The sequence below is a fragment of the Leuciscus leuciscus genome (assembly GCF_965113295.1).
Source record: "Leuciscus leuciscus genome assembly, chromosome: 9".
Lineage (NCBI taxonomy): Eukaryota > Metazoa > Chordata > Actinopteri > Cypriniformes > Leuciscidae > Leuciscus > Leuciscus leuciscus.
In genome coordinates this window covers 37,604,751-37,632,151 of record NC_138733.1, presented here as the reverse complement: position 1 = coordinate 37,632,151, position 27,401 = coordinate 37,604,751, and the positions used below count along the sequence as shown (strand labels likewise).

Genomic DNA, 27,401 nt, shown 5'->3' with positions numbered 1-27,401 from the left:
CACAAGTGCCAGATGTGGGCCGGATCTGGGCCAAGCCAATGTTGCTATCTGGGAAGACAGCAGGCATCATGCAGGTAACTATTTTATAAACACTTCTGACCAAGTCCAATTAAAATTCAACACAATAAATAATGAACAAATTAAATATAAAACAACATGAAATTAGATCGATTAGATTACAGTTTTTTTGGATTGCTTACACACTAAAATTAAAAGTAGTACACTATTAGCAAAACCTTACACTCAAGAAGCAAAACATCAGCCCATATTTGCACAACTATAAGCACATGGTCAACCTCACACTTGTTGCAAAACTCTACACACAGTGATTTGCAAAACACTAAACACACTTAACATACATTACACACAAAAATCTATCATGAAGTCACTTCCTTGCAATACCAAAGCACTGACTGTCAAAGGAGGAGGAGGACGACGACGAGGAGGAGGAGGAGGACGAGGACGAGGAGGAGGACGACGACGAGGAGGAGGAGGAGGACGAGGACGAGGAGGAGGACGACGACGAGGACGAGGAGGAGGACGAGGACGAGGAATCAACAGAGGAGGAATCAACAGAGGAACAGGAAGAGATGGAGGTCATGCTGGAGGTAGAGGAAGAGGAAGACAAGAAGGTGCTCAAAGAGGACCAAATCTGACAAATGAGATCCGCGCAACACTGGTTGACCACATTGTCAACCACGGCCTGACGCTGAGGGAGGCTGGACTGCGAGTACAGCCAAATCTAAGCTGATACACAGTGGCAAGTGTGATAAGAACATTTCGACTGGAGAATAGGTATTGTAAAAATATCATCATATCAAAAACATCTGCACGGTTTCAGTAACTGCTTACAGTACTGTATTCTATGCACTATCAGCACTTCTGTTACCTTTTCCTGTGAAATTACTGTACTATTGTATACTGTTTTTTTTTTTTTCTACATAGGATTGAGGGTCAGGAACGACAAGGGGGAAGGCCTCCTATGTTCACAGAACAGCAAGAGAGGGAGATAGTAAACATGGTTTTGGCCAACAATGCTATAACACTCAATCAGCTCCAAGCTAACATTGTCAATAACCACGCCAGTTTCAACGATATCCATCAGGTCTCAACATCAACACTGGCACGCATCCTAAAAAAAAAACATATTCAAATGAAGCAAATTTATCGAGTGCCTTTCGAGCGCAATTCTGAAAGGGTGAAACGACTGCGGCATGATTATGCAGAGGTATGTATTCACTTTAGCAGTGTGATCTTGCATACTGTCTCATAATCTTTTACTGTACTGTAATATGTATACTAGATCTACACTGAACTACACAATTTTGCCTGACACTGTTCTTCAGAGAGTTTTACGAATGGATGGAGAAGAGATCCAGCATGAGTTCATTTACGTAGATGAGGCTGGGTTCAACCTGACGAGAACACGAAGGAGGGGAAGAAACATCATTGGCCACAGGGCTATAGTCAATGTCCCAGGGCAACGTGGGGGTAATATAACACTCTGTGCAGCCATTACACAGAATGGGGTCCTCCACCGCCATGCCCATATGGGCCCTTACAACACAGCACTCATACTTACATTCTTGGACCAATTGCACAACATAACAGCAGCAAATCAAATCGATCATATGCAATACATTGTTGTCTGGGACAATGTGTCTTTCCACCGCTCTGCTCTGGTTCAGAACTGGTTTCAGCAACATCCACATTTCACCGTCCTATATCTTCCACCATACTCTCCATTCCTCAACCCTATAGAAGAGTTTTTCTCGGCATGACGGTGGAAGGTATATGATCTCCGTCTCCAGGCTGAGGTACCCTTCATCCAAGCCATGGAGGAGGCCTGTGACCAGATGGAGGTAGCAGCAATGCAAGGATGGATTCGTCATTCAAGACGTTTCTTTCCAAGGTGTCTTGCTAATGACAACATTGCCTGCGATGTTGATGAAATTCTCTGGCCTGATCCAGCTAGGCGAAGAGACAATGTCTAGTTTTATTTTTTATTTTTACAGTAAACTTACAGTACAATACGTAAAGTGACATTTTGTTACAGTATTATGAATCTCCATGTCAACATTTTGGGCGTGTTGAGAAATAAATGAGTTTCTTCAGTCTGCAACATTGGTCTTGTGTAGTGTTTGGTGAATTTACATTATATTTGTACTTTGTTGATGGTAGCCTACTCTAATCATAGGGATGTAGAAGTGCTAAAAGTGTTTTAGGTTTATCACAGCAGAGTGTAACTCGTGCAAACAGAGTATAGTAATGTTTAACGAGTGTGTTTCATATGGTAACAAAGTGTGGTTTTTAAACAGAAGTGTATAGTTTTTACAAGAGTGTTTAATTATGCAAAGGATCTGTGGTGTTTTGCTAATTGGGTGTGTGGTTGTGCTAATTGTGTGTAGTGTTTTGAAAACACGGGCCCTGTTTTGAAAATTGTGCTTAAGCAATCCAAAAAAACTGTATTAATTAGATCATTGACAGTCATTGACAGTCTTATATATTACAGTTTTTCTCGATTGCTTAAACACTATAACCAGGCTTTTGAACTAAAATTTCAAAACCATAATGCCATTTATCAAAAAGCACACCCATTTCCCTAAACTATAAACACTATTCCCTGTATTAAACCATGAGTCAGATTTGTTGAACTGTCACTGCCAAACTCTACACACAAATCCCTTCATTTCTCATTGCCTAGACCATGTTTTCATTTAGAAAGCACTAGCATTCAATATTGTTCACTCATGTCAGCACAGCTTCAGCTCAGTTAGCACACAATTACCCAGGTGGAAACACTAGGAGTCAAAATTGAACACACATTCTTAGATGTGTTCATCATATTGTGTCCTTGAGTGGAGGCCCTCCTGTCACGTCCCAACACTCTTTACCATTCCAATACACTTTCATATTTCAGTTTTTCTCGATTGTTTACACACATTTTCTGGTACTTGAGACACAATGACCACAACATGTAACTCATTCACCACCCCCCTGAACCAATTCTGCTAAACTACAAGCACAATTCCTGCTTTACACTCAAATTGCAGTTCTAAAACACACTTTTTTCAAAACACTACACACAATTCTCTGCTTTTGGCACAATTTTCATGCAGAAAATCTCTTGTTTTCACAAGGAACACACTGCCATTCAAATATGCACACTGACTCATCACATGGGCAAATACCCGTCACACAGTTTTACAATTAGCAATCAGAGCTTTAGCATAAAAGGGCAACAGGTCAGCTCTTCAATGGAGCAATGGATGCCAACATTGGATTTTTTTTTTTTTTTTTTACTGTAACTGTATACAGTAAATTCTTCTGTTGTTTTGTATGTAGACCACTGTATGTACAACTTTGTGTTGGTTGGGATGTACACTGTGTACATTGTTTTTGTGGGAAAAATAAAATATATTTGTTACCATGTATTTGTGTGTTCTGAGTATAAAAACAATATTCTCAAATATTTTACAACACACTTATGTATGTATGTAGTAAGTGTAACACTGAACAAAAAAAGGCCGAAGTCATTATGATGAATGGAGAAGAAGTGTTTTCCATTCATCATAGTGTTTTACATTGAGCAAATCAGTGTTCAACTGGTTCTTATAAATGTCTATTCATATGATGGTTTGTGTCATTTGAAAACAAAATACCATTTTGAGAAGAAATAACATTGTTTTGAATGTAAAGTTTCATTTTGCAGGAGAATTGAGGGGTTTTGCCCATTGTGTGTGTTTTTTTGGATTTGTGTGTAGAGTTCTGAGAATATGAGGCATGCTTTCAGAAAATGTGTGTAAAAAATCGAGAAAAACTGTAAAATAAGGTTTGTGTGTGCTCTTTTACTGTCATATGGTGGTCACACACATCTTAAGTAAATATAAAAAACATTTTTAGAGGAGAGAGTGAAAAAAAAAGAAGAAGAGTAAAACGGGGGGAAAAAATGTTTTAGTTTTTTTGTGTGTGTGTTGTACTGTGTAGTACATGAATGAATAAAAATGTGCCAATGTATCAATTGGTTGTGTCTTTTGTGTTCATCATGTGAAAAGGTTTGTGATGGGGGGAACCACAAGCAACATAACTTACCAGTTTTGGAAATGTTGTTTTGAATTTATTGCACCAGTGTGTAAGACTATGTACAACATGTGTGTGTGATTTTGAGGACTTGTGTGTCCTGTCTGAGGGCAAAGTTTGGTTTTTCAGCAAGAGTGAATGGTTTTGAGTGTAGAGCTTCATTTTGACCTGAAAATAGGATGTTTGGGGCATTGGTGAGACGTTATGGATTTGTGTTTACTTTATAGTTGAGAATAGTTTCAAGAAATGTGTTTAAACAATCAAGAAAAACTGTAAGAATAAATTAAACCAAAAACTTTCATATTTTTAGAAAGGATGTTAATTAAAACAACCACAGCAGGCAAAAAGTTGATAAATTCTGTTAAATTAAATAGTTTAATTTAATTAATTAATTAACTATGTCACCAAAAAAAATTTATATGAGCTAGGGCTGTAACCATACACCAAACCCACGATTTTCGTGAGGGATATTTTGAGAGAAATTTTTATTTATTTATTAAATAACATTTGAAAAACCTGTATAAACTGAACACCAAAGAACAATATTAACTATTGAGCGGTGGTGACGCGTTCATGTAACGTAAGGGACCTAAAGCGCACCTAAAAGCTGTCACAAAGAACTGGCAATAGTAATGATTATGAATGTCAAATATAGCAAGGAGACATTTCAATTGTTTATTAATAAACAAGTGTTTTCTGTGTCAAAGATGAAGTTGACGAAAACACACGCCACGTCATTCCCACAGATACCAACACCCAGCGGGATGGACCTGGCTCTTAAGGCTAAAACCCTGTCAAAGGGCCATATCATATTGTTTTTTTATATAATTTATTGTCCTCAGCCAGTGAATCCATTTTACATAAGATCAAGATGAACTGGGAGTCAGAACTCCAATTGAATCTCTCTGAGAACTTCTGGGAGGGAGCCTTGGGGGTTGTTAACTCGTCATCCAGCTGCACTAGACTGTCACTAATACAATTTAAAGTCTTCCACAGGTTACACTATAGTAAGGACAAACTATCAAAGCTCTATCCAGACAAATTTGATGAGAATTGTAGTAGATGCTCGCAGGCTCCCATGCTCGCTTGGGCATGCCCCAAGTTGTCTGAATTCTGGAGACTATTCTTTAAAACAATCTCAGATATATTAGGCATAACTTTAACTCCAACCCCACATATCGCTATTTTCGGCAAGCCCCCAGACGGCCTCCGTACCACAACCATTCAAAATAACATAATTGCCTTCGCCTCTCTTATTGCTCGCAAGAGAATTTTGTTATTGTGGAAGTCTCCTCAACCACCATTACAGTTTTTTTTCAATTGCTTACACACTAAAACTTTCCCACAATTAGCAAAACCTTACTAGCCTGGTAATACCAAACTCTGCTACTTCGCTTTGCTTCGTAGACAGAGTCTGGTCTGGAAGGGCATAACAGAAAAGCGTTTTCTTTCTCACGGGGGGGGGGGGGGGGGGGCGCTTGTCTGAAGTTTAAAATCATTGGTTACCCGTAAGCCAATCACATAACGTTTGGTTATGACGTGCGCTGGCTCAGCCGCGTCGAACTTCCACTGTAAACACATGTATGATGCGAAAACAAAACCATTGAGCGAAATACCGGAGTGAACATGGCAGTGAACAACTTTTGCAGATTATGTGAAGTAAATCTACGCATCCACGGTACAATCAGTGTCTACGTCACGGCTCTCAGCCCGCCCTCTGTTCGTTGATTGGCCGGCTGTTTTCAGGCCGGAGGAAAACTGATAGACAGGTCGCTATCTCAGACTGAGTACAGAAGCGAACTAAAAATTGAGCGGAAGTACGAAGTCTGACGTAGTCAGGCTAAAACCTTACACTCACGGAGCAAAACACTGGCCTAGATTTGCACGATTGTAAGCACATGGTCAGCTTCACACTTTTTGCAAAACATTACACACAGTGATTTGCAAAACACTAAACACACTTGTATGCATTTGACACAGAAATGTATCATGATGTAATTTCCTTGCAATTTCAAAGCAAAGGCTTTCAAATGAACAGACCCATGAACCAATTGGTTAAGCACAGCCACCAGGCAGGAGTGCACACACACTGGTGCTTACAGTTTTTTTGGATTGCTTACACACTAAAATTAAAGGTAGTACACTATTAGCAAAACCTTACACTCAAGAAGCAAAACATCAGCCCATATTTGCACAACTATAAGCACATTGTCAACCTCACACTTGTTGCAAAACTCTACACACAGTGATTTGCAAAACACTAAACACACTTAACATACATTACACACAAAAATCTATCATGAAGTCACTTCCTTGCAATACCAAAGCACTGACTGTCAAATTACCGCACCGTCCAACCAATTGGTTCAACACAGTCATCAGGTGTGCAAACACTTGTTTGCTTAATTGTAGACACACCAATCAGGTGTATAAGCACTATAAAAAGCAGCAGGTGAGTTCATCAGTCTTCAAGCACAATGGAAAGAGTCAGAGAAAGAGTAAGACGAGGAGGAGGAGGAGGAGGAGGAGGAGGAGGAGGAGGAGGAGGAGGAGGAGGAGGAGGAGGAGGACGAGGAGGACGAGGAGGAGGAGGAGGAGGAGGAGGAGGAGGAGGAGGAGGAGGAGGACGAGGAGGACGAGGAGGACGAGGAGGAGGACGAGGAGGACGAGGAGGACGAGGAGGACGAGGAGGACGAGGAGGAGGAAGGGGAGGAAGAGGAATCAACAGAGGAGGAATCAACAGAGGAAGAGGAAGAGATGGAGGCCATGCTGGAGGTAGAGGAAGAGGAAGAGGAAGACAAGAAGGTGCTCAAAGAGGACCGAATCTGACAAATGAGATCCGCGCAACACTGGTTGACCACGTTGTCAACCACGGCCTGACGCTGAGGGAGGCTGGACTGCGAGTACAGCCAAATCTAAGCCGATACACAGTGGCAAGTGATAAGAACATTTCGACTGGAAAATAGGTATTTGTACTGTATTCTATGCACTCAGCACTTCTGTTACCTTTTCCTGTGAAATTACTGTACTATTGTATACTGTTTTTTTTTTCTACATAGGATTGAGGGTCAGGAACGACAAGGGGGAAGGCCTCCTATGTTCACAGAGCAGCAAGAGAGGGAGATAGTAAACATGGTTTTGGCCAACAATGCTATAACACTCAATCAGCTCCAAGCTAACATTGTCAATAACCACGCCACTTTCAACGATATCCATCAGGTCTCAACATCAACACTGGCACGCATCCTAAAAAAAGACCATATTCAAATGAAGCAAATTTATCGAGTGCCTTTCGAGCGCAATTCTGAAAGGGTGAAACGACTGCGGCATGATTATGCAGAGGTATGTATTCACTTTAGCAGTGTGATCTTGCATACTGTCTCATAATCTTTTACTGTTCTGTAATATGTATACTAGATCTACACTGAACTACACAATTTTGCCTGACACTGTTCTTCAGAGAGTTTTACGAATGGATGGAGAAGAGATCCAGCATGAGTTCATTTACGTAGATGAGGCTGGGTTCAACCTGACGAGAACACGAAGGAGGGGAAGAAACATCATTGGCCACAGGGCTATAGTCAATGTCCCAGGGCAACGTGGGGGTAATATAACACTCTGTGCAGCCATTACACAGAATGGGGTCCTCCACCGCCATGCCCATATGGGCCCTTACAACACAGCACTCATACTTACATTCTTGGACCAATTGCACAACATAACAGCAGCAAATCAAATCGATCATATGCAATACATTGTTGTCTGGGACAATGTGTCTTTCCACCGCTCTGCTCTGGTTCAGAACTGGTTTCAGCAACATCCACATTTCACCGTCCTATATCTTCCACCATACTCTCCATTCCTCAACCCTATAGAAAAGTTTTTCTCGGCATTGCGGTGGAAGGTATATGATCTCCGTCTCCAGGCTGAGGTACCCTTCATCCAAGCCATGGAGGAGGCCTGTGACCAGATGGAGGTAGCAGCAATGCAAGGATAGATTCGTCATTCAAGACGTTTCTTTCCAAGGTGTCTTGCTAATGACAACATTGCCTGCGATGTTGATGAAATTCTCTGGCCAGATCCAGCTAGGCGAAGAGACAATGTCTAGTTTTATTTATTTTTTTTTACAGTAAACTTACAGTACAATACGTAAAGTGACATTTTGTTACAGTATTATGAATCTCCATGTCAACATTTTGGGCGTGTTGAGAAATAAATGAGTTTCTTCAGTCTGCAACATTGGTCTTGTGTAGTGTTTGGTGAATTTACATTATATTTGTACTTTGTTGATGGTAGCCTACTCTAATCATAGGGAAGTAGAAGTGCTAAAAGTGTTTTAGGTTTATCACAGCAGAGTGTAACTCGTGCAAACAGAGTATAGTAATGTGAAACGTGTGTGTTTCATATGGTAACAAAGTGTGGTTTTTAAACAGAAGTGTATAGTTTTTACAAGAGTGTTTAATTATGCAAAGGATCTGTAGTGTTTTGCTAATTGGGTGTGTGGTTGTGCTAATTGTGTGTAGTGTTTTGAAAACACGGGCCCTGTTTTGAAAATTGTGCTTAAGCAATCCAAAAAAACTGTAATTGTAGACACACCAATCAGGTTTACGCACTATAAAAAGGCAACAGGTAATGTCTGTTTTCAACAAAAATGGACGGTGTCAGAGGAAGAGGGAGAGTGCAGATGAGAGGGGGAATCCAGAGAGAACAAGGTGGAGGAAGAGGAAAAGGAAGAGGGAGAGGAAGAGTGAGAGAGAGAGAGAGAGAGAGGGAGGGAGAGAGAGAGAGAGAGAGAGAGGGAGAGAGAGAGAAGGAGAGAGAGAGGGAGAGCGAGGGAGAGAGAGAGGGAAGACAACCAAATCCGTGTAACGAAATTCGTTTTGGTTTTTGGAAACAATTGTGGACCATGTAATAAACCATGGACTAATACTGAGGGAGGTGAATTCGTCACTCCAAAAGATTCTTCCCACGTTGCCTTGCAAATGAAAATATAGCCTGTGATGTTGACGAGGCCCTGTGGTCAGATCCAGCTAGGCGGAGAGATGTTTAGCTTTTTTTCGTTTTTTTATTCGGTACTGAACTGGATTTGTATTACAGTATTATGTAACAGTATTACTGTAAGCTTACAGTACAAGGGTATGTTCGGTAATATTGTATGAAAACTGGAAAATGTTTTGTTATGAATGTTTTGTTGAAATGTTCAGTATTGGCTGACTTGAGTACATGAAAATAAATAAATATTTTCATTAGTCTGCACAATTGGTGTCATGTGGTGTTTACTCTCTCTGTGTAAATGCTAAAAGTGTTTTAGGTTGAGCACAGGAGTGTTTAACTTATTCAAACAGAATTAGACCATATGATGGTTGTGTTTATGTTATGATAACAAAATAAGGTTTTATAAGACATTGTAAAGTTTTTAAGAAAGTGTTCCATTTTGCAAATGATCTGAGGTGTTGTGCTACTTTAGTGTAGTGTTGTGCTAATTGTGTGAAGGGGTTTGAAAAACCAGGCCCTGTTTTCAAAATTGTGCTTAAGCAATTGAAAAAAACTGTAATCAAAGTCTGGCTACACAACATTTTAGGTCTTCTGAAACTGGAGAAGATCAAATTCTCACTTAGGTTCTGGTAGGTTCTATACTCAGTGGAGACCACTACTTAACTATTTAGATAAGCTGCCAGCTCGGGAAGTTTCTTTGTAGAGTCATATATGTACTATTCCCTCTGATCCGGTCCGCCAGCGGCAGGTCAGATCAATTCAGAACATCACTTAAAAGCTACTAATTCACAACAAAAACAACAGCAAAAAATAAAAGCAAATATTTAGAATTAAACAAAATAATAGGACAATTCAGCTGCATAATTTATTCATGTTGCAATGCATGCTGGGAGTTTTGTACTATGCTGGTACCCAGCATGCTTTGCAGCAAGGTACTTTTGATTGTCACCATTGTTGATGTCTGTGTGCGTCATATTAAACGGCCTTTTTCATGCTCATGTTTGTTAAAGTCTTCTAACTGACTGTTATAATATTGCTAGATCTCATGCTGCAGTAACACAGGATTTGTGATGTGACAATATTAATGGAACAACACAATTTTTTTAATTAACTTTTGCAAATAACAATCGCGGTCCTGGACAGTGAGTGACCTTGCACATTAAAATTCCCCCAAAATTTGTAAAAAAAAAAACAAGCTAACAAAACTTGCAAACTAACGTTAGTGAAGCGGCCAGAGGGATCGTTCTGCCACCACCTAAGCTCCGCCCACAAAAAAAGTCACCATGTTTACCAACTGAAAAGGGGTCTATAAAATTGATAGAATCTGAGAGCTGAGAGCTTGTCCGTCGCGAATGATGTCATCGCCGAGCCAAAGGTAGACTTTCAAAAACGCGCCAAATTCCGTTTAAAACTGCAAAACATCTTTAAAACAACATATCAAACAAAAATAATGGCATCTCATAGCTTTTAGATTAAACAAAAATTCTGGAATTATTTATTGTTGATGCAAGAATCAGTAGACAATAAAAACGGACAGTAAAATATAATTGGTGAAGCAAATACAAAGTAAAAGTAAACGAATGGGACTTATCTCTCTCTTTATTGAGTTACAAGATAGCAAAGCATCCCAGGCGAAGTGAAGATGGCAAGTTGCAAATATATATATGTGTAAGGGATAATGTAGAGCGAGGAGGTTGTTATAGCGAATACAACCCCGACAGGCTGATCGGGACCCCGACGCGAAGCGTGAAGGGGTTGTACATGGTTACCCACCAAATAAATCAATTATTTGACACAAAATATTGATTTAAAAAGGAGTTTATTGATTTACGATTGTATTGCTTCCACTAAAGCAAATAGTCCGTTCTGTCTCTATGGTTATAATCCTGCATCCATAGCAACGCTCTGTTTTTCATGGCAACGGTGTGTTATACTTCGCAGAGGTCTGTTATCAAGAAATAACACACCGCATTCTACATTGGAATTCAACCAAGCCATGTAATATAATGTAATGTAATGTAATGTTATATATATATATATATATATATATATATATATATATATATATAATTAATTGAACAGTTCTTTACTGTAATCTACAGTATGTTACTGTAAAAATGCACTAAATTAAAACTCGAGTTTACTCATTTCACTTGGAGAAACCGACTGCCTTAAATTGACCAACTGTCAAATGTATGTAAATGTATTATATATTTATTGCATAAATAATGTGAGCAAAGTATTACTGTGAACTTATTTCATTTGAGACCACTAAAAAACTATTGAACACAAAAAGATTTCCACTGGACAAGTGTTGTCACGATACTAGAATTTCTGACTTCGATACGATACCTTGAAAAATATCGATATTCGATACCATTTTTGATACCACGGAGAAAAAAACTGCCACAATATTAAGGGGGTATTTTTTTTATTTAAAGCTAAATATAACAAGTCTAGAACATGACAATGAGGGATATTTTACATGAACAAAAATGTCCTGAGGTTCAAAAGCATAAATGCTGGTTAGTACATTAACGTTATTTGATGAACAGATTTAAACGCAAACGTGCATCACACGCGAAAACAATGCTCACTGGATCGACATGAAGTCAAGTCAAGTCACCTTTATTTATATAGTGCTTTTAACAATACAGATTGTGTCAAATCACTAAACAAATTGGAGGATAGAGTGTCAGTAATGTATAATAATAAGATTAAACATTCAATTTTCAGTTAAAGGCATTTCATTATTGAATTCAGAGATGTCATTGTCTAGCTCAGTTGAGAACCCGCAAGAGCACCACAAGTTTATCCTCCATCATCGCACTCTCTGGGCATTCAAGCAACTAGCTTTCATCACTAAAACGGAAGGCTCGCGAGGCGCATAAACAGAGCCAACCAATATAACCAATAAATTATGGGTTGATTTAAGGTCTTATATTTGTAACCCACTAATGTGACCCACAGTTTTATCCTTGAAGATATTATTTTTTATTAAGGAACCCCCCAAATCGTCATCCCTTGAATATGTTGTTAAATTTCATTTCATTTTATATGCAAAAATGTTCGTCCACTTAAAAAGTCGCTTAAATCTCCATTGTTTTCCTCTTTTTCTTGTTGAATTTAACTCTCGCTTTATCCCTCAGGCTTATAGCAAACAAAAAATGCATTTTCTTTATGTATTATGATGAATTATTCAAAGATATTTAACCTTGTCATTGTGCTTTTTCCTGTGTATTCTTATATTTTGATGTATGAAAACCCCTGATATTTATGTTTTCCGTTTTTTTTTTTTTTTGTCATTATGATTGTTCATTGTTGAAAGATACAACCATGGTATCTTTTCCTGATCTTTATGTAACTATAAGTTCTGCAATAACAAAATGAAATGAGCGACAGGTGCACTAACATCAGTAACTCGACAGCCCCACCTAGAACAGTTTTCCTCAGCGTCTGTAATGTATGAAATAATAATAATAATAATTCATTACATTTATATAGCGCTTTTCTCGGCACTCAAAGCGCTTTACATAGAAGGGGGGATCTCCTCAACCACCACCAATGTGCAGCATCCACTTGGATGATGCGACGGCAGCCATATTGCGCCAGAACGCCCACCACACACCAGCTTACAGCTTAATGTAGTGTCTGTACAAAGGAGACGGGCAGCTGTGCGAAGATCTCGCCTTTGGAGAAAACCGTTGATTTTTATTCTGGGAAAATGTAAGCATCACTCCTTAAAGGAACACTCCACCGTTTTTTGAAATAGGACTTATTCACTTTCTTTCCTACATTTAGATAGGTGGGCAAATGCATTTTTGTCTCAGTGCATGCATTGTTTTAGTTTGACAGGGTCGGCGCTAGCTTAGCTTAGCACAATGAATGGAATCCTTTGTTGCCAGCTAGCATGTCCTGAGTAAAAGTGATGTAAAAAAAATAAAAAAAACACCTAATTACTTCTTGTGGCCTGCGTATTCACAACAAGTACAAATAGCGATGCAGATTAACACTAGGCGATTTCCTAGGCAGATATTGACTTATATATTAAGGACTATATTAGGGGGAAGCACAGGCGAAGCACTGCTACTTGGGCGTGATATCTCTGCGCCCAAGTAGCAGTGCTTCACCTGTGCTTCCCCCTAATATAGTCCCAAGTCAATATCTGCATAGGAAATTGTCTAGTGTTAATCTGCATCGCTATTTGTACTTGTTGTGAATACGCAGGCCACAAGAAGTAATTAGGTGGGTTTTTTAAATTTTTTATATCACTTTTACTCAGGACATGCTAGCTGGCAACAAAGGATTCCATTGATCCATTCATTATGCTAAGCTAAGCTAGCGCCGACCCTGTCAAACTAAAACAATGCATGCACTGAGACAAAAATGCATTTGCCCACCTACCTAAATGTAGGAAAGAAGGTGAATAAGCCCTATTTCAAAAAACGGTGGAGTGTTCCTTTAAAAATTAAGATTACCCCAAAAGTGAATTGCATTGCTAGCCCACCCCAACACTGCACAATAATAATGATAAATGCTGACCAATACTTAATATTACCTTTTTTTATTTTTTTTATTTTTTTTACTAAAAGTATATATTTTAGTAAAACAAGCAAAATGTAATTTATTTTGTCATATCGTGCATGCATAGTCAAGTCAAGTCACCTTTATTCATATAACACTTTTTACAAGCTTGTTTCAAAGCAGCTTTACAGAGATAACAGGAAAATAATGCAACAGAGTTTGTTTCGGCTGTAGGCCTACAGCAGATCTAGAAGAAAATGGCGTCACAGTCCAGCTTAAAGCCATAGACAGTATAAGAAATGGACAGAGTCATCTCATTGGAACTCAATTGAGGCAAGTGAAGCCCATTTTCAGCGATTTTTTAGGACTTCCGTTCCTGACGCGCAGACTCAAACTGAGCTTGACGACGTAGATGTGACGTGAGCAACCCGTCTGTCTTCTAGTGGCTGTGGCATGAGAAATCTGAATCATTCCCTTCCGAATCTTGCAGAGACGGAGATCGTGAGTAGGAGGTGTTCATGAGCTAGGAGCAGGAGAAACTTTTGCTAGGTATTCTGATTAATTATTTTGTCATTTTGCCTCCACGTCCCCCCGATTGCCCGCGAGCTTCTCCTCCCGTCAATACGGTAATCTCTCTACTGTGCGACAGAGAGTCGTGTGGTTATGACGCAATCGTTAGCCTACTTTTACAAAAACTGTTTTTACGGGGCCATAACGTAAGCTACAAGGTAATGGAGCATTTTATACATTGTCGTGTTTCTTTAGAAATAAATAATGGACAAATGGAGTCTTCAAACGCCTCAGATGTAAAGTTATTCGCTGTCAAAGTGACGCCAAAATGAATGGGAGTCAATGGGATGCTAACAGCAGGTGAAGTTCTGCTACAAGATGGTGGCACGCGGCCGGCTTCAACTTCCGGTCGACTTCCTTCCCGCTTGCTTAAAGCAGCACTCAGTAGCTTCGGGACTTCTTCGCTGTATTCTCGCTTTTTGCTCGCAGGTTTCTCCCCCCACAGCTTCGGAATAGATATTTGACAACACTGTTGTAAAAACTCGTTGTTGATTCTCAGACACCAGAGGCTATAGATCAACGACATCAAAGCAGATGGGACATTCTTTAAAACGTCTTCTTCATTCGGGTTCGGACAGCGTGAGGGAGCGCAATAATGACAGCATTTTAGCAGATTTCTTTTGGCCGTAAAGCAATTGTTTACATCGCGAGACCTGATATCACGCGAGACTTCCTGAGGCCCGCCGGCTCAAAGTTGCAAGTGCGTATTTTCTGCTCACGGGCACCAGGGGGGTGCGAAACGACCACCATTCAACCCGAAATAAGTAATATAACCATTCCAATGACTCCGAAGCTGTTCAGTTAAGGTAAAAAAAAGTTACTTAGTTCACCTTTAAGTTAGTTCAGTGATGGTTCATTTTTGTTGTAAAAAAGTTATTAATTTAGTTCATCTATATATATATAGCGCTCTGGAGTAAACCGTGATGTTCTCATATAATGGTGTCAATGCAGGCAGATCAATAATATTGTTGAATAATATTGTTTAATATTAAATTAAATGTCCCCAACTAAGGACAGCTGGTTATTTTACTTTATAAAGTTTTAAATATGGATTTTTTTCTTACACGAACGCATCGCTTCACTTCAGAAGGCCTTTATTAACCGCCCAGAGCCGTCTGGGGCGCTTTAATCATGAATAGATGTACTTTGATGGACTTCAAAACAGAAACCGGCCATTCACTGGCATTATAAAGCTTGGAAGAGCCAGAACGTTTTTTAATATAACTCCGATTCAGAATTTTTTCTCAGAATTGCAAGATATAAACTCGCAATTTATTTAAACTCCCAATTGATATAAAATTGCAATTGCACGTTATAACGTGAGAATTGCAGAAAAAAAGTAGGAATTGTGTAATATAAGCTTGCAATTTATATAAAGTTGCAATTGCGTGTTTTAGTCAGAATTGCGAGTTATACGAGTTATTGCGAGAAAAGTCAGAATTGTATATATATATATAGGAAATGTTTATTAATAGTATATTTTTTTGTTCTATATAATGTTTGTGGACAATGCGTTTGGTATTTAACATGGTGTCTCTTTAAGAGAACAGGGTGGTGATGTTTAGAGGATGCAGTATTTTAGGGTCATAACTCCCTTCGTGATCAGAGAGCTGGTCACATGGGAGTTCACATGGTTTTTCAAGTCGTCACCTTTATTTATATAGTGCTTTATACAATACAGATTGTTTCACAGCAGCTTTACAGAGATAAACAGGAACACTGTCTTTTGTTTGTTTCTGTTGTCTTTTTGGATAAGAATGAATACAATTTTGGTTAAGTAACACAAAGATGCGTGTAGATACTTTACTGACATTTTCACCAAACAATGGAATTCTCACTTGTTAATTTTATTTACATAAATGCAAATATTTTAAATAGAAATCAATTTATGTACATTTATATCCAAGCCCTTCAGTCGGAATAAATCAAATATCAGAAGGTTAGTTATACACCCCATTTAGGCTATTCACTTAGGCTAAAGGTGGAAAGCAAACCTGGCTAACAACCTTATTTGTGGTTTTTGGTAGGCTTATTGGTATTAAACAGGCTGTGGAGGTTTTAAAGCCTTTAGAATTTATGCAATTTAAGGCCCTTAATATCTTTTATAGGCCATAAATTGGATTTGAAAAAGTGAATTTAAAACTTGAGGAAAATCTGTTAAAGCAAAACATTTAATTGAAAATAAAAATGTTACCCAAAAAAGCAACATTTACACATCTTCTGCTAATATATGGCAGCAGAATATCAAGTAAATTGATTTCATGCCAATTTTAAACTGAAGCTAGCGTCTCGTCTATGGCTTGAATACATTCTCAATTTGTATTGTAATGTTTCATTGCTTCATTCTTATATGAAAGCGATTCAAAGGTGCACTCAGTAGGTGTCCGTGGCTCTTATTCAACAAAGCAGTGACCGGTCTTTGATTAAATATGTAATGATTTACAGTTATGATTAGCATACAATATATTTTATACCATTCTGATTTCACAGGCCATTTTAAACCACTGCTATTAGGGATTTGTTTTTAAAAAAACAGATTAATATGACCTGTATGTCATATGTACATCTCTTAAAAAAACAACCCAGAAACAAGTACATTAAGATCAAAAGAGTGTTTAATATTTTTTGCAAAAAGAAAAAAAAAAGAAACAAGTAAAACGGTTTGTGTTGATTGATTTTTACAAAACAATAAGCATTTCACAAATCTATCACACACTAAATGCCGGATTCAACAATTCAGGAAATTAAAAGTAACAAAAATAACATTTGGCCCCATCCCCTTCACCTAGAGCAACATCATCCTTTAAAGCTGATCTGTGGCCAGTTTTGCCATTTCCTTACAGGACTGAAGGTTTAGAAAAGTGGCGGATCAGAGAACAAATTCATCCTGTTCCCTTCACTCAGCCTCCTTCAGCTCCTCGCAGTAGATTCAACATTTATGGGGAAAACTGCTCAAACAGTATATGCAGGACGCTCATGCAACAGAAAGGTATGCGGACACAAACCTCTCCCCTAACCCCCCCACCCAAACCCCAATCAGCAATGGTCTGGGAGTCTTCAGTATGGCCGGCCGCGTCTCTCTTCTCTGTGGTCTGCCCTTTAGGATGGAGGAGATCACACACGTCAAGCAACATTCATGCTGGATTACGACTGATTGTAGAGATGAGAGGTTCTCTTTACCTTCCGCCAGCTTTGTATCCTCCTCCACCATAGCCTCCGCGGTCTCCACCCCGGAAACCCCCGCCTCGGCCGCCCCTGAACCCGCCACGGTCCCCGCGGTCGCCTCCGTACCCGCCCCGACCTCCACGCTCTGGGAAGAGTGGGTGGCAGCATGAATACAAGCGTTGTGCATCATTTCTGCTTGCCATTCAGAAGCCATTTCAGAAGAGTTGGGGCAAATCACATCCTCTATTGGTCAAACGTTTTATTAAACCAAGCGACAACCTTCCCAACTCTCTCGAGTCGAAACCAACATGGAAGTGACTTAAACTGCAATTCATCGACCACTAGAGACAGGGTCTAAAAGAGACATTTCCTGTAAAGTTGAGCATTTTAACTATGGAATTGTGTTTACAGCCTGGTACAAAAAATGGTTTTGGTCTATAGAGCTGAAAACTGCTTCATGAAAACTGTGAGGGGGTGAATTTTTACACAACTCATCCGTTTAAATATTAAGCCTTAAAGTTGTACATAATTAAGGGCGTGGCCACTTGAGTGACAGGTGGATTGCCACTTCTGTCACTACTAGCCATTTGTCTGCTTTGTTAGCGTCACGTCAGCTCAGCTAATCCGCCTCTTTGCCCATTTTCAGATATTCTGGGAGTGACGCTTCAGAAACCTGCTGATGACAAAGACTAAAGGAAAAATGTCCATGCATTAAACTTACCACCTCCGTAACTATCACCGCCTTCAGGTTTAGGAGTTCCACACTTGTTGCATTCATATCTTCTGGCAAAGTTCATGTTTCCACAAGAGCTGCAAGGAGAGGTTTATAAATGAACACCATCTGACTACATATTCCTCTTAAACACAAATGCACAAATGACTACATGGTGCAAACCTGTTGGGACAAGGCCAGTCTCCTCCCCTGACGTCAAACGAGGGACCCCCACCAAAGCCGCCTCTGCCTCGAAAACCTGTGAGCACAAAACAGCATAGAATTAGTAGGGGTGAAACAATATATCTTGTCACAATACAAAAATGCAACAATGTATTGTGCATATTCATCCAAAATGAAAACTACTGTGAAAAATTTTTACATTTAGAGTTGTGTCAGTACTACATTAAACTACTATATATAATGTTGAATATAATATAATAAAAGTATAATGCAATGGGGGAATATTTGTGTGTCCTGATAACGCCAAAATGTCTCATGTTACCAGTAAAAAGTGCTTTAATTCTTGCACTTTCACTGACTAGATATATTTAAAATAATGTAATCTAAAATGAAAAATGAGCTGGTTTCAGCTGCAGAACGATGAATATTTTTTATTCTGGTGTCACTATTGTTTTGTGCTTTTGGGTAAGTCCAAGCCTATTTATTTACAGCCACAATGTAACACCAAATTTAGCATTTTGATGGAGTATTGCAATAATATCGTATCGCAATAATATCGTATCGGGAGTTCGTGACATGACACCCCTAATAATCAGCATAACCCTCGTTTCGATCCAAGCGGGTCTAAAAGATTGAACTGGTTTATTAGGCAAGTAAAGCAACTAGGAAGGACTAGTGAAGATGTCCAGCACACACACCCCCACGGCCGCCGCCACCACCTCCTCCACCACCACCACCACCTCCTCCTCGGCCTCCTCCTCTCTGGGTGAACTCTGCCCTTCTCGTAGCAAACGACACCTTGATGGGTCTTCCCTTAAACTCCTTTCCTATTTTCCAGGAAAAGGAAACAGCATTGTGAAAAGTGATTTTGCAGCTATCAGAGGCAAAGACACAGCAGGAATGTTTCTTTTACCATCAAACCAATCAATGGCAGCTTTGGCTGAGGGGGGATCGTCAAAGGAGACTGTGGCTTCACCCTTCAATCGTCCAGTGGCTTTATCCGTGTACAGATTGATCATGGGAAGGCCAGTCTTCTTATTGAGCTGTTGAAGACATTAGAGTAGATTAAGCAACTGTAAGTCAGTTCTTCAGTTCACTGTAGTTCATGACTAGGACTCTAGGATTTACATGATACAGACGAATATTGGAATCCAATCATAAGTGTAATTTACTGTATAATGCAGAACGTCATGGAATTTGACAAACTTTGGATGAATAAATGAGGGTTGTACACAAAAAAAAAAGCAACATGGACTAGTGTCAGTGAATCTTACACCGCAAAAATACATTTAATATAACATTTAAATATGAAGTCTGCATGTAGTGCCACTCAGTGTTTTCAGCATCTGCCGTTTTACTATATGAGGGCATGAACTTCATCTGACATTTATCAGGTCTTCATGACCACCCACAAAGCTTGGTTTAACTTGACATACATATACACACTATATCTGTATTGTACCGTAGAAGGTACTTCTAAAATTAACAAAAAAAATCCTGTTCATGTTAAGTAAATCGTGTTGTGCCGCACTCTGTTGGCCAAACGAACAACTCCATTTTCATTTAATTACATTTTAAAATATTTAATTCATTCTTTATGCCTTACTACCTTATTCTTTATACTTACTACAATTGACAAATGTATTAAATCAAATCCAGAAAAACTAATAGAATTCAGGGCCCCAATTACTGTAAAATAATAAATTAAGCTGTTAAAGTTTTCTGAATTCAATTGATTAGACATGCTTGATCAATTTAAAATAAACCATTAAAATGTAATAAGAAATAAAATGGATTGAGAAAACACCCTCTATGCTCCAGGTTATGACTTCAATAATTTATTATTTTTGATAACTAAACTTTAAAACTGAGTCGAGAAAAAAACAAACAAAAAAAAAACATGAATTTGGATAAAAAGAAAAGCATACTTTAGGGGGAGAAATAAACTGATTTCATAGGGCCCTGCATGACCTTCTGGCGACTGAACTTGCCTTTATGATCCCGATTTGTTTGAAGAAGTCACCCACTTCCTGAGTGGTGACCTCTTCTCCAAGACCTTGGACAAAGATGGTATTATTGTCCGAGTTATCCTGATCGCCATCTGTAATTGAGAGCATACATTCATGTTGGAGTCATATTTACACACCAGGGCAACTTCCACTACCTTCATGCCAACTCAAATAAAACCACTACATTCTCTCTCTCTACAATGTTCTCTCACTTCTGAATTTAGGGTGAAATGCTTTGAGCGAGACATTCGCACTTACCTCCATCATCCTTTTGACCATAGTCTCTGGGTCCTGAAAAACAACAAGACACGAAAGAGAAACACAACTTTGAGAACGTATGTCATAAATACTTATTTCAATACAAAGTCTATGAATAAAAGAAAATAAAACCAATCTGCTTTGCTATGTAGATTTGACCTTTACAGTGACAGTTTAAGCTATGCACCAGTGTCCAAAATTGCTGCACCATTTTTCCAAGACCTTTGTAGACCAGGACAAATTTCTGTGTGTCTAGCAAAAATAAATCCAAGTATTGATCTAAATCAAGTTTCTTCTTCACCATGTGCAGGTGGCATCCAGAAGACTGACATTTAATTCAGTTTCCTCATGCAAAGATACCATTTTACAAGAGTAAAGCTGGGTAGTTGTTAGACTTTATCCCACAAGAGTATTACCAGAGAGGACAGCAATAATGATGTTCCTTTGGGTTGACATAACAAGGTGGCTCAAGAGTTCATTTGCCAGCTAATCTTTCTGTATTTCTTATTTCTTTTCCCCCACTGAGACAGTTCTGATGCTCATCACTTACCACCGTAATTTTTGTAGCCACCACGGTCACCACCACTGCAGAGGAAAAATTGAAGATATGATGGCTTTCCTTTGTTGAAACCTGGGAGCGCAAGGCTCCCTCTTTACCAGTATTCATGCCATGGTTTACTACTGAGGAGGAAACGGCTCCCATTGACAGTTTGGTTAAGGATGATGGGCCAAATGTACATGAAACATTTCAAATTGAAACCAAAAGGCAAGCCTCTTTCAAATTAGAATGGTTTTGGATTAACTTCAAGATTTGATGCGCTCTCTGAATTGAGACGGAGATGTAGCTAAAACCAGAGCAGAGCACGGAGGACAACCTCCCTGCTCCCTCTGTCATTTTTTTCAAGAAACAAAACTAGATTTGAGCGTCTAACTGTTGTGGCACTCGTGTAGACGAGCACACATTTGTCTTCCATTATGAGTGCTTATGAGCTCCAATGGCTGTGGTCCAACTTTAATTTCACTCACTTTGATACCTGTAGTATAAAATGTAGACCAGTTAACACAAAAAGAAACAACACCGTACAGACAGCGATTCATGTGGAGTGACTGAGAATTGTTCCTTGTAGCTGAACCTTCCAATGTGAAAACTCTCCCAAAGGGAAGGAAAAAATAAAAAAAAGTTGATTGGAACAATGGAGACCAGGAGAAATGAGCAAAAAAAATTAACTGGAATTCGACCAGGTTCCCAATCATCCAATCAGCTTCAGAGGATAATGAGCAACTTCAGTTTTTTTGTGGTTTTGGCCTTTTTTCTCTCTTCCAGAATTAGCATTTAATTCAAGGGAAACCAACCAATTAATTTGGCCTTGAAAAAGTGTAAGAGGAAGGGTTGTGCTTGAGTCTCTCCTACACATACTATTTTACCATAATTAGCTTTGCAATTCTCGATTTAAATTCTCAGCTCGGTCCAACAAAAGTCAGACTTTTAAGATCTCGCCAATTCAAGAGCAGATGAAACCTTGAGGGCAAATATCCATAGATGTGCCAGTTACGCATCATTGTTTGTGTGTTTTGAGCTATAACATGTGCTGTATGTGAATGTGATGCTTTATGCATATATATGCACTACACATGGAGAAACCTGGCTACTGTAGCCTATAAGCTATTTATAATAAAGCATCCAACAACTATCTGCAATTAGTTGACATTATATTGGGTGGAGTGTCACTTCAGAGAAACAAACAGATGGTGTTGTCCATTAAGAGTACAACCACTTCAAATAATAAAGTACAGTGGAAGCACCTTTTGTAGAACAAACTTAATTCTCACCAAATTAGTTATGCATAGCAAAATGTAAAAAATAAGTTAAAATTAAAGTCTCATCATCAACAGCTTTCAGGTCTAATAGCATGTCTTTCATCCGAGTGCAGTAATACCTTCTGGGGTGGGCACACTTACCCCATACCGGAGGGTGGGCCTCCTCGGCCACCTCTGTCGAAGCCTCCGCGGTCATAACCGCCCCGGTCAAAACCCCCACGGCCTCTGCCCCTGTAGCCCTCAGTCCTGTCTGAGCCTCCGTCATCACCATACCTGCGCGCCTCACCTGCGGGGGGGGGAAGATGGGGGTTTAAGGGCACTTTCACACCTGGCTCGTTCAGAGCGTTTGATTCGGACCTGGTGTTTTCTCCCTTAGTTCGGTTAGGCACACACATGAAGACAGCAATCGCTCGAATCCACGCCTAAACAACTGCTCCGAGATTGCCTAAATGATCTCAGCCCGACTGAAAACGAACTCTGGGGCAGTTTGGTTGAGGTGAGAGGAATCCGAACCAACGAAGCAAGCGGTCTCAATTTATAACGGGAAATGTGTTACATAAAAGCTGCAGTGTCTGATTCTGTCCGTGAGCTCATTAACCATCGCAGCTGAAAACTAAAGAACGCCTCTTCATCTTAAAATGTTGTGGAACTGCTCTCACGCATTGCAAGAATCCAGACGAAGCCTTGATTCCCGCTTTAACTGCATTTATATAAAACACAATTTTAAATGTATAAAACTTATCAGTACGAGCGGGAATGATGGCTACATTCATATAAGTGTTTGCGTGAGTCTCGACATCTACAGATAAAAATAAATGAATGTCAATTCATCTTAAAGGATGACGCAGAAGAACCTGACCAATAAGAGGACAGTTTTACTCACATGTGACTTGCGTGAACATTTTGGTACGCTCTGAAATGTTGCCTTTTGAAAGAAAATGCTAAATTGTAACAAATTTAGTCCCCATTTCAGAAAAAAGCAAACGATCTACGGGTTTGAAAATACCCCAAGACGCTTCACTCAAAACTGGACTAAAAAGGCACAATTTTTAATTTCCAGAATGCTAACCGGATGCTTACATCTTAATATAATATATTATAATTGTACCTTACTATAAATGTCTTAATTAAACTAAGGCCTAATCCTGGCTTAGTCTAAGCCTTGTCTGTGAGATCGGGCCTAAAGGTATTCAAAGCCTTAAACAAGGTTTTGCTGGACAGAAATGCTGACAGGTTAAACTCACTGACTATATAATAATGTAATTATAATTTCTTTTCTTTTTATTTGTAGGCCAGATTGGATCAAAGTCTACGCAAGACACATCGCAGTACATCACAAAACAATTACCATCATTACGGCGCACATATCCACCTTGAGAGCTCCCATAGGAGCCACTGGACTGCCCGTACGCTCCTCCACCGGCACCCGCCGCAGCCGGCTGACCGAAAGACCGAGGCTGCCCGTACGACTTATCACCATACCTGCAGTGAGAGAGGATGAGGGAAACCGTTCACAAGTTAGTGTGGGTAAAAATGTGCATCAGGATCCTTTGTTAACAGTAAAAAAAAAGGCTAGTAATAAATATAAAAATTAATAAAGTTAATTGTTTTAAGAAACCCATTTGACCATCAATTTCTGTAGCACTAACTTGGCTTTTTTGGGGGGGGGTCAAAATTGTAACGTGTAAACAATTAAACATCCAGTTTAAGCCTATATGTAGTGAGCCTCCTTGAACATTATCATCTTTGCAGTGCAAAGGCAGCTAAAGTGTCAAACAGAAAAAAAAGATTCACGTTCGACACATGAGGACCAAAGTTTGTGATAAGCATCTTCCTGAAATGCATTTAAACGTTCTCGCATGTCGTGCACAATGCCAACTTAGGGCTTGAGAGATATGAGGTGGGTGTGTGATGGAGAAGCCAGATCTCTCACCCAGGAGAGGCTTCAGATGAAGCCTGTTGACCGTAGCTGTCCAGGCCCGGCTGAGGCTGACTATAGCCGGCAGAGGAGTATCCCTGAGACGACTGGCCATAACTCTCTCCTGTGGGGAAACAACACAGTTACACAACAGCCATCTTTAACAGAGCGGCTCTTTCAAATCACTTTAACGGTCACGTACCACCAGCCTGTCCGTAACCACTGAAGCTCTGTCCACTGTAAGAGCCACTTCCATTCCCCTGACCATACGCCTGCTGGAAAAAAAAATTTACTCAATGAAGCTACAACACTAAGAAGATGCATATTAACAACAGTCATATGATCAAGCATTACCTGTCCACTTTGAAAGCCTTGGGCTCCACCATAAGATCCGTAACTGTACAAAAAAGTAGAAATAAAAATGATACATACTGAAACAAACGACTAATTGGGAGAATCTGATGGTACCAGCTTTACTCTTACCGGGCTAATGACTCAATCTTATGAAACACTAAGATTTGAAAATATTATCGCCACATTTATATATAAAAACTTACTTACATTAATTATTAGTAACGTTACTATTAATATGTGTGCGTGTTTGTGGTAAATATCACTTACCTTTGTTGAGCGCCAGGCTGACCGTAGCCTGAATCTACGAACAGAAAAACACAATTAGCCAGAAAATATTAAGTGTTAACAACACTGCATCGAAAAAGTTTTAAATGAGTTTCATTCAAACGTAAACTGAACGCTTAGATAGTCATCTATGTAATCATCAGTAAAATGCTATGCTAACAATCACACCACGCCGCACCATGAGCATGGATGCTAAAGGCCCATCTTAAGTCTCACACTAACCTACCAGCCGGCTCGTTGTGTATTATTTAACATATAACCGTTTATTTTAAAAGTCTTATAGCTTATGTCGTCAATGTTGTTTTACATTTAAACAATGGCAAATCCCGCGTCGGCCATTTAGCCGCTAATGCTAATCGTGCTGCGCTAATTATCCTTTATGTCTCACAACATAGAACAGCAAACAAATAAATAACAATTATTGCGTTGTATGAGCTACTTTAGATTATGTATATATTTTAAAACAATTGTTACCTGAGGCCATCTTTCTGGAGGAAATAAAATGAACTGACCACCTATTCCAAAAATAAGAAATTAAAAACCCGGCACGAGAGAAACGCGCACTGCAGCTCTTATGAACTTTGACCCGAGATCGGATAGTACCTTCTACTTAGCGGGGCCGTGTGGATTCATCCATTTATTTGACACATATAACATAAGAAATACTGCAGCAAATATTATTAAGCGCAATTTATTGTGAAACTGTTCATATATAAAGTGAAAACATAACGTTATAACATATATTTTGTCAACATGTATATGGATAAAGACCCCTGTTTGTTGAAAAGTGGTATCAACTTTGCGCCTTTTCTGTCACGTGATCTCCACCAGGGTTGTTTGACGTCACGGTGTGATCGTGCTTACTTCATTAGTTTTCACGTTAATAATTTTACTGTTTTCATAAGGTTAAAATGCCTAAGGTTGCCACCCGTCCAATACGGGGATCGTCCCGTTTTTAAAAGTGAAGTGATTTTGTCCCGCAAAATGTCTAGGTAATTTGTACCTACACATAATGGGATAAATAATGTATTTACAGTGTAGAGAGAATACTAACAGGAAATATAAACAAAACAAGAAATAGCAGAAATTGTCATTTGTGCATGATTGTGTCTTAGCGTCCTTGTTTCCCTAGCGACGGACTCTGAGGTTTTAAACCTTAAACATGCCGATCTCGCCATGAGACACAAGAGGGTCTGTGTCTAGAAATTTGGATATGTAGAATTATGAATATATGCTCAAGCTGGACTGTCCGACATACAGCAGCATGTGGCCGGTGACAGCCTCATCCGTGCTGCTAAAGAGCAAACGACGCAGAGTGAAACTGTTCAGTTCCTGAAAAAAAAACTATATATGTATATATAATAAATGATCATATTAACAAAAAATAATATATTAATTTGCTCAAACACGAATAACATTATGACCTGTTGGCTACAAGTCAATTAAGAAAATATATTTTGTTATTTCTGTTGTCGTTCTTTTTTACATTTGACAAATTAATTCAAACAAAACATTTTCCCAAAATATTTGTCAGTGTTGTTCAATGTATCAATGTATGATTTTGTATCGGGTTTATCCATAGCCTACATATTAAAAAAGTTAATTATTTGTATTGAAGAAAAGACACAGTGACTTGAATTATCTGGCATTCCAATTAAAGATAAAACATCTTATTCTGGAATTAAGGTATGTAAAGACCAGATAGAATAAATTAATTATCCCCATTAATACAAGATGAGATGAGAAGAGCTGGCTATTCTTTTAACAAGTTTTATTGGGTTTCATTATAATGCGATTAACATATATGGTCCAAAAAGTTTTATTAACCAGGTAAATAAAATAGACTATTTATAAAACTTTATTATTTGTACAAAAGAACGTTTTGTAATTCACTTAACCAAGGTGGGCTAAAAGTAGATTGATTCTGAAATGTGTAATATTAGGCTATATTTAAAATTAAATGGACACTAGACATACATTCGCTCTAAAGATATATTATGGTATTACATCCTAATATTAGAATTTCTTACCAAATTTCTACTCAAAGCAAAGCTTGTAAATAAGGGTGCAAATAAGGTTGTGTGTATGTATGTATATATATATATATATATATATATATATATATATATATATATATATACATAGTCCAAACTAAAATTTATTCAGACACCTTCAACAATTTTCACATTATCACAGTTTATTTGCTATAGTTTAGAAAATAGTAATAAAATATGACAAGAACTCAGAGTAAAACTGTGTCAGAACAAATTCATCTCGATAATGTCAGATAACTTTAATAGAAAGGTTCTGGATGGATTACAATCAACCAAAAATGATTGAGACCACTGTTAGTTAGTATGGCAATATTTACACAACTATCAATACTTTGTTGGGCCACCTTAGCCTCAATGACAGCCTGTAGTCTCCTGGGTTCATGCAAACCTGAACTTCACTATTTTCCCAGACTTGCTGCGGCAGGTTCTTCAGTTCCTGTGGGGTTTTTGGCACTTCATCCAGACGGAGACGTTCC

At 38.9% G+C, this 27,401-nt stretch overlaps 1 protein-coding gene and 1 long non-coding RNA gene across 4 annotated transcripts; one reads left to right on the top strand and one right to left on the bottom strand.

The window, feature by feature from the left end:
* Window positions 1-7,017: 7,017 nt before the first annotated feature.
* LOC309505377 lies at window positions 7,018-8,005 on the top strand. The gene is made up of 3 exons (XR_014208412.1): window positions 7,018-7,046; window positions 7,140-7,422; window positions 7,541-8,005. It is a non-coding gene; the product is annotated as an uncharacterized lncRNA (long non-coding RNA).
* An 8,761-nt stretch (window positions 8,006-16,766) lies between these two features.
* Window positions 16,767-25,475, bottom strand: taf15 (TAF15 RNA polymerase II, TATA box binding protein (TBP)-associated factor). Of its 3 annotated transcripts, none has more exons than XM_082181081.1 (16): window positions 25,346-25,475; window positions 24,854-24,887; window positions 24,587-24,629; window positions 24,435-24,507; window positions 24,248-24,356; window positions 23,663-23,796; window positions 22,456-22,600; window positions 21,047-21,081; window positions 20,497-20,529; window positions 20,221-20,330; window positions 19,143-19,272; window positions 18,928-19,056; window positions 18,230-18,305; window positions 18,056-18,144; window positions 17,350-17,479; window positions 16,767-17,266 (listed from the first exon to the last, which is right to left on the bottom strand). In XM_082181081.1, exons 1-16 carry the CDS (start codon window positions 25,353-25,355, stop codon window positions 17,227-17,229), a joined length of 1,320 nt encoding a protein of 439 aa, XP_082037207.1. In that variant the 5' UTR covers window positions 25,356-25,475; the 3' UTR covers window positions 16,767-17,226. The 3 variants fall into 3 exon arrangements, with proteins under 3 accessions (XP_082037207.1, XP_082037209.1, XP_082037208.1); XM_082181083.1 differs by having other exon boundaries at window positions 23,687-23,796; XM_082181082.1 differs by having other exon boundaries at window positions 24,435-24,504.
* Between the last annotated feature and the right edge of the window lie 1,926 nt (window positions 25,476-27,401).

Bases quoted from the DNA above. Each gene is read 5' to 3' on its own strand.
- taf15 (XM_082181081.1), bottom strand. The intron at 22,601-23,662 runs GTAATTGTTTTG...CCCCCCCCGCAG, and splicing joins ATATGTGCGCCGTAATGATG to GTGAGGCGCGCAGGTATGGT. The intron at 17,480-18,055 runs GTAAGTTTAATG...CACTCTTCCCAG, and splicing joins CGGTGATAGTTACGGAGGTG to AGCGTGGAGGTCGGGGCGGG.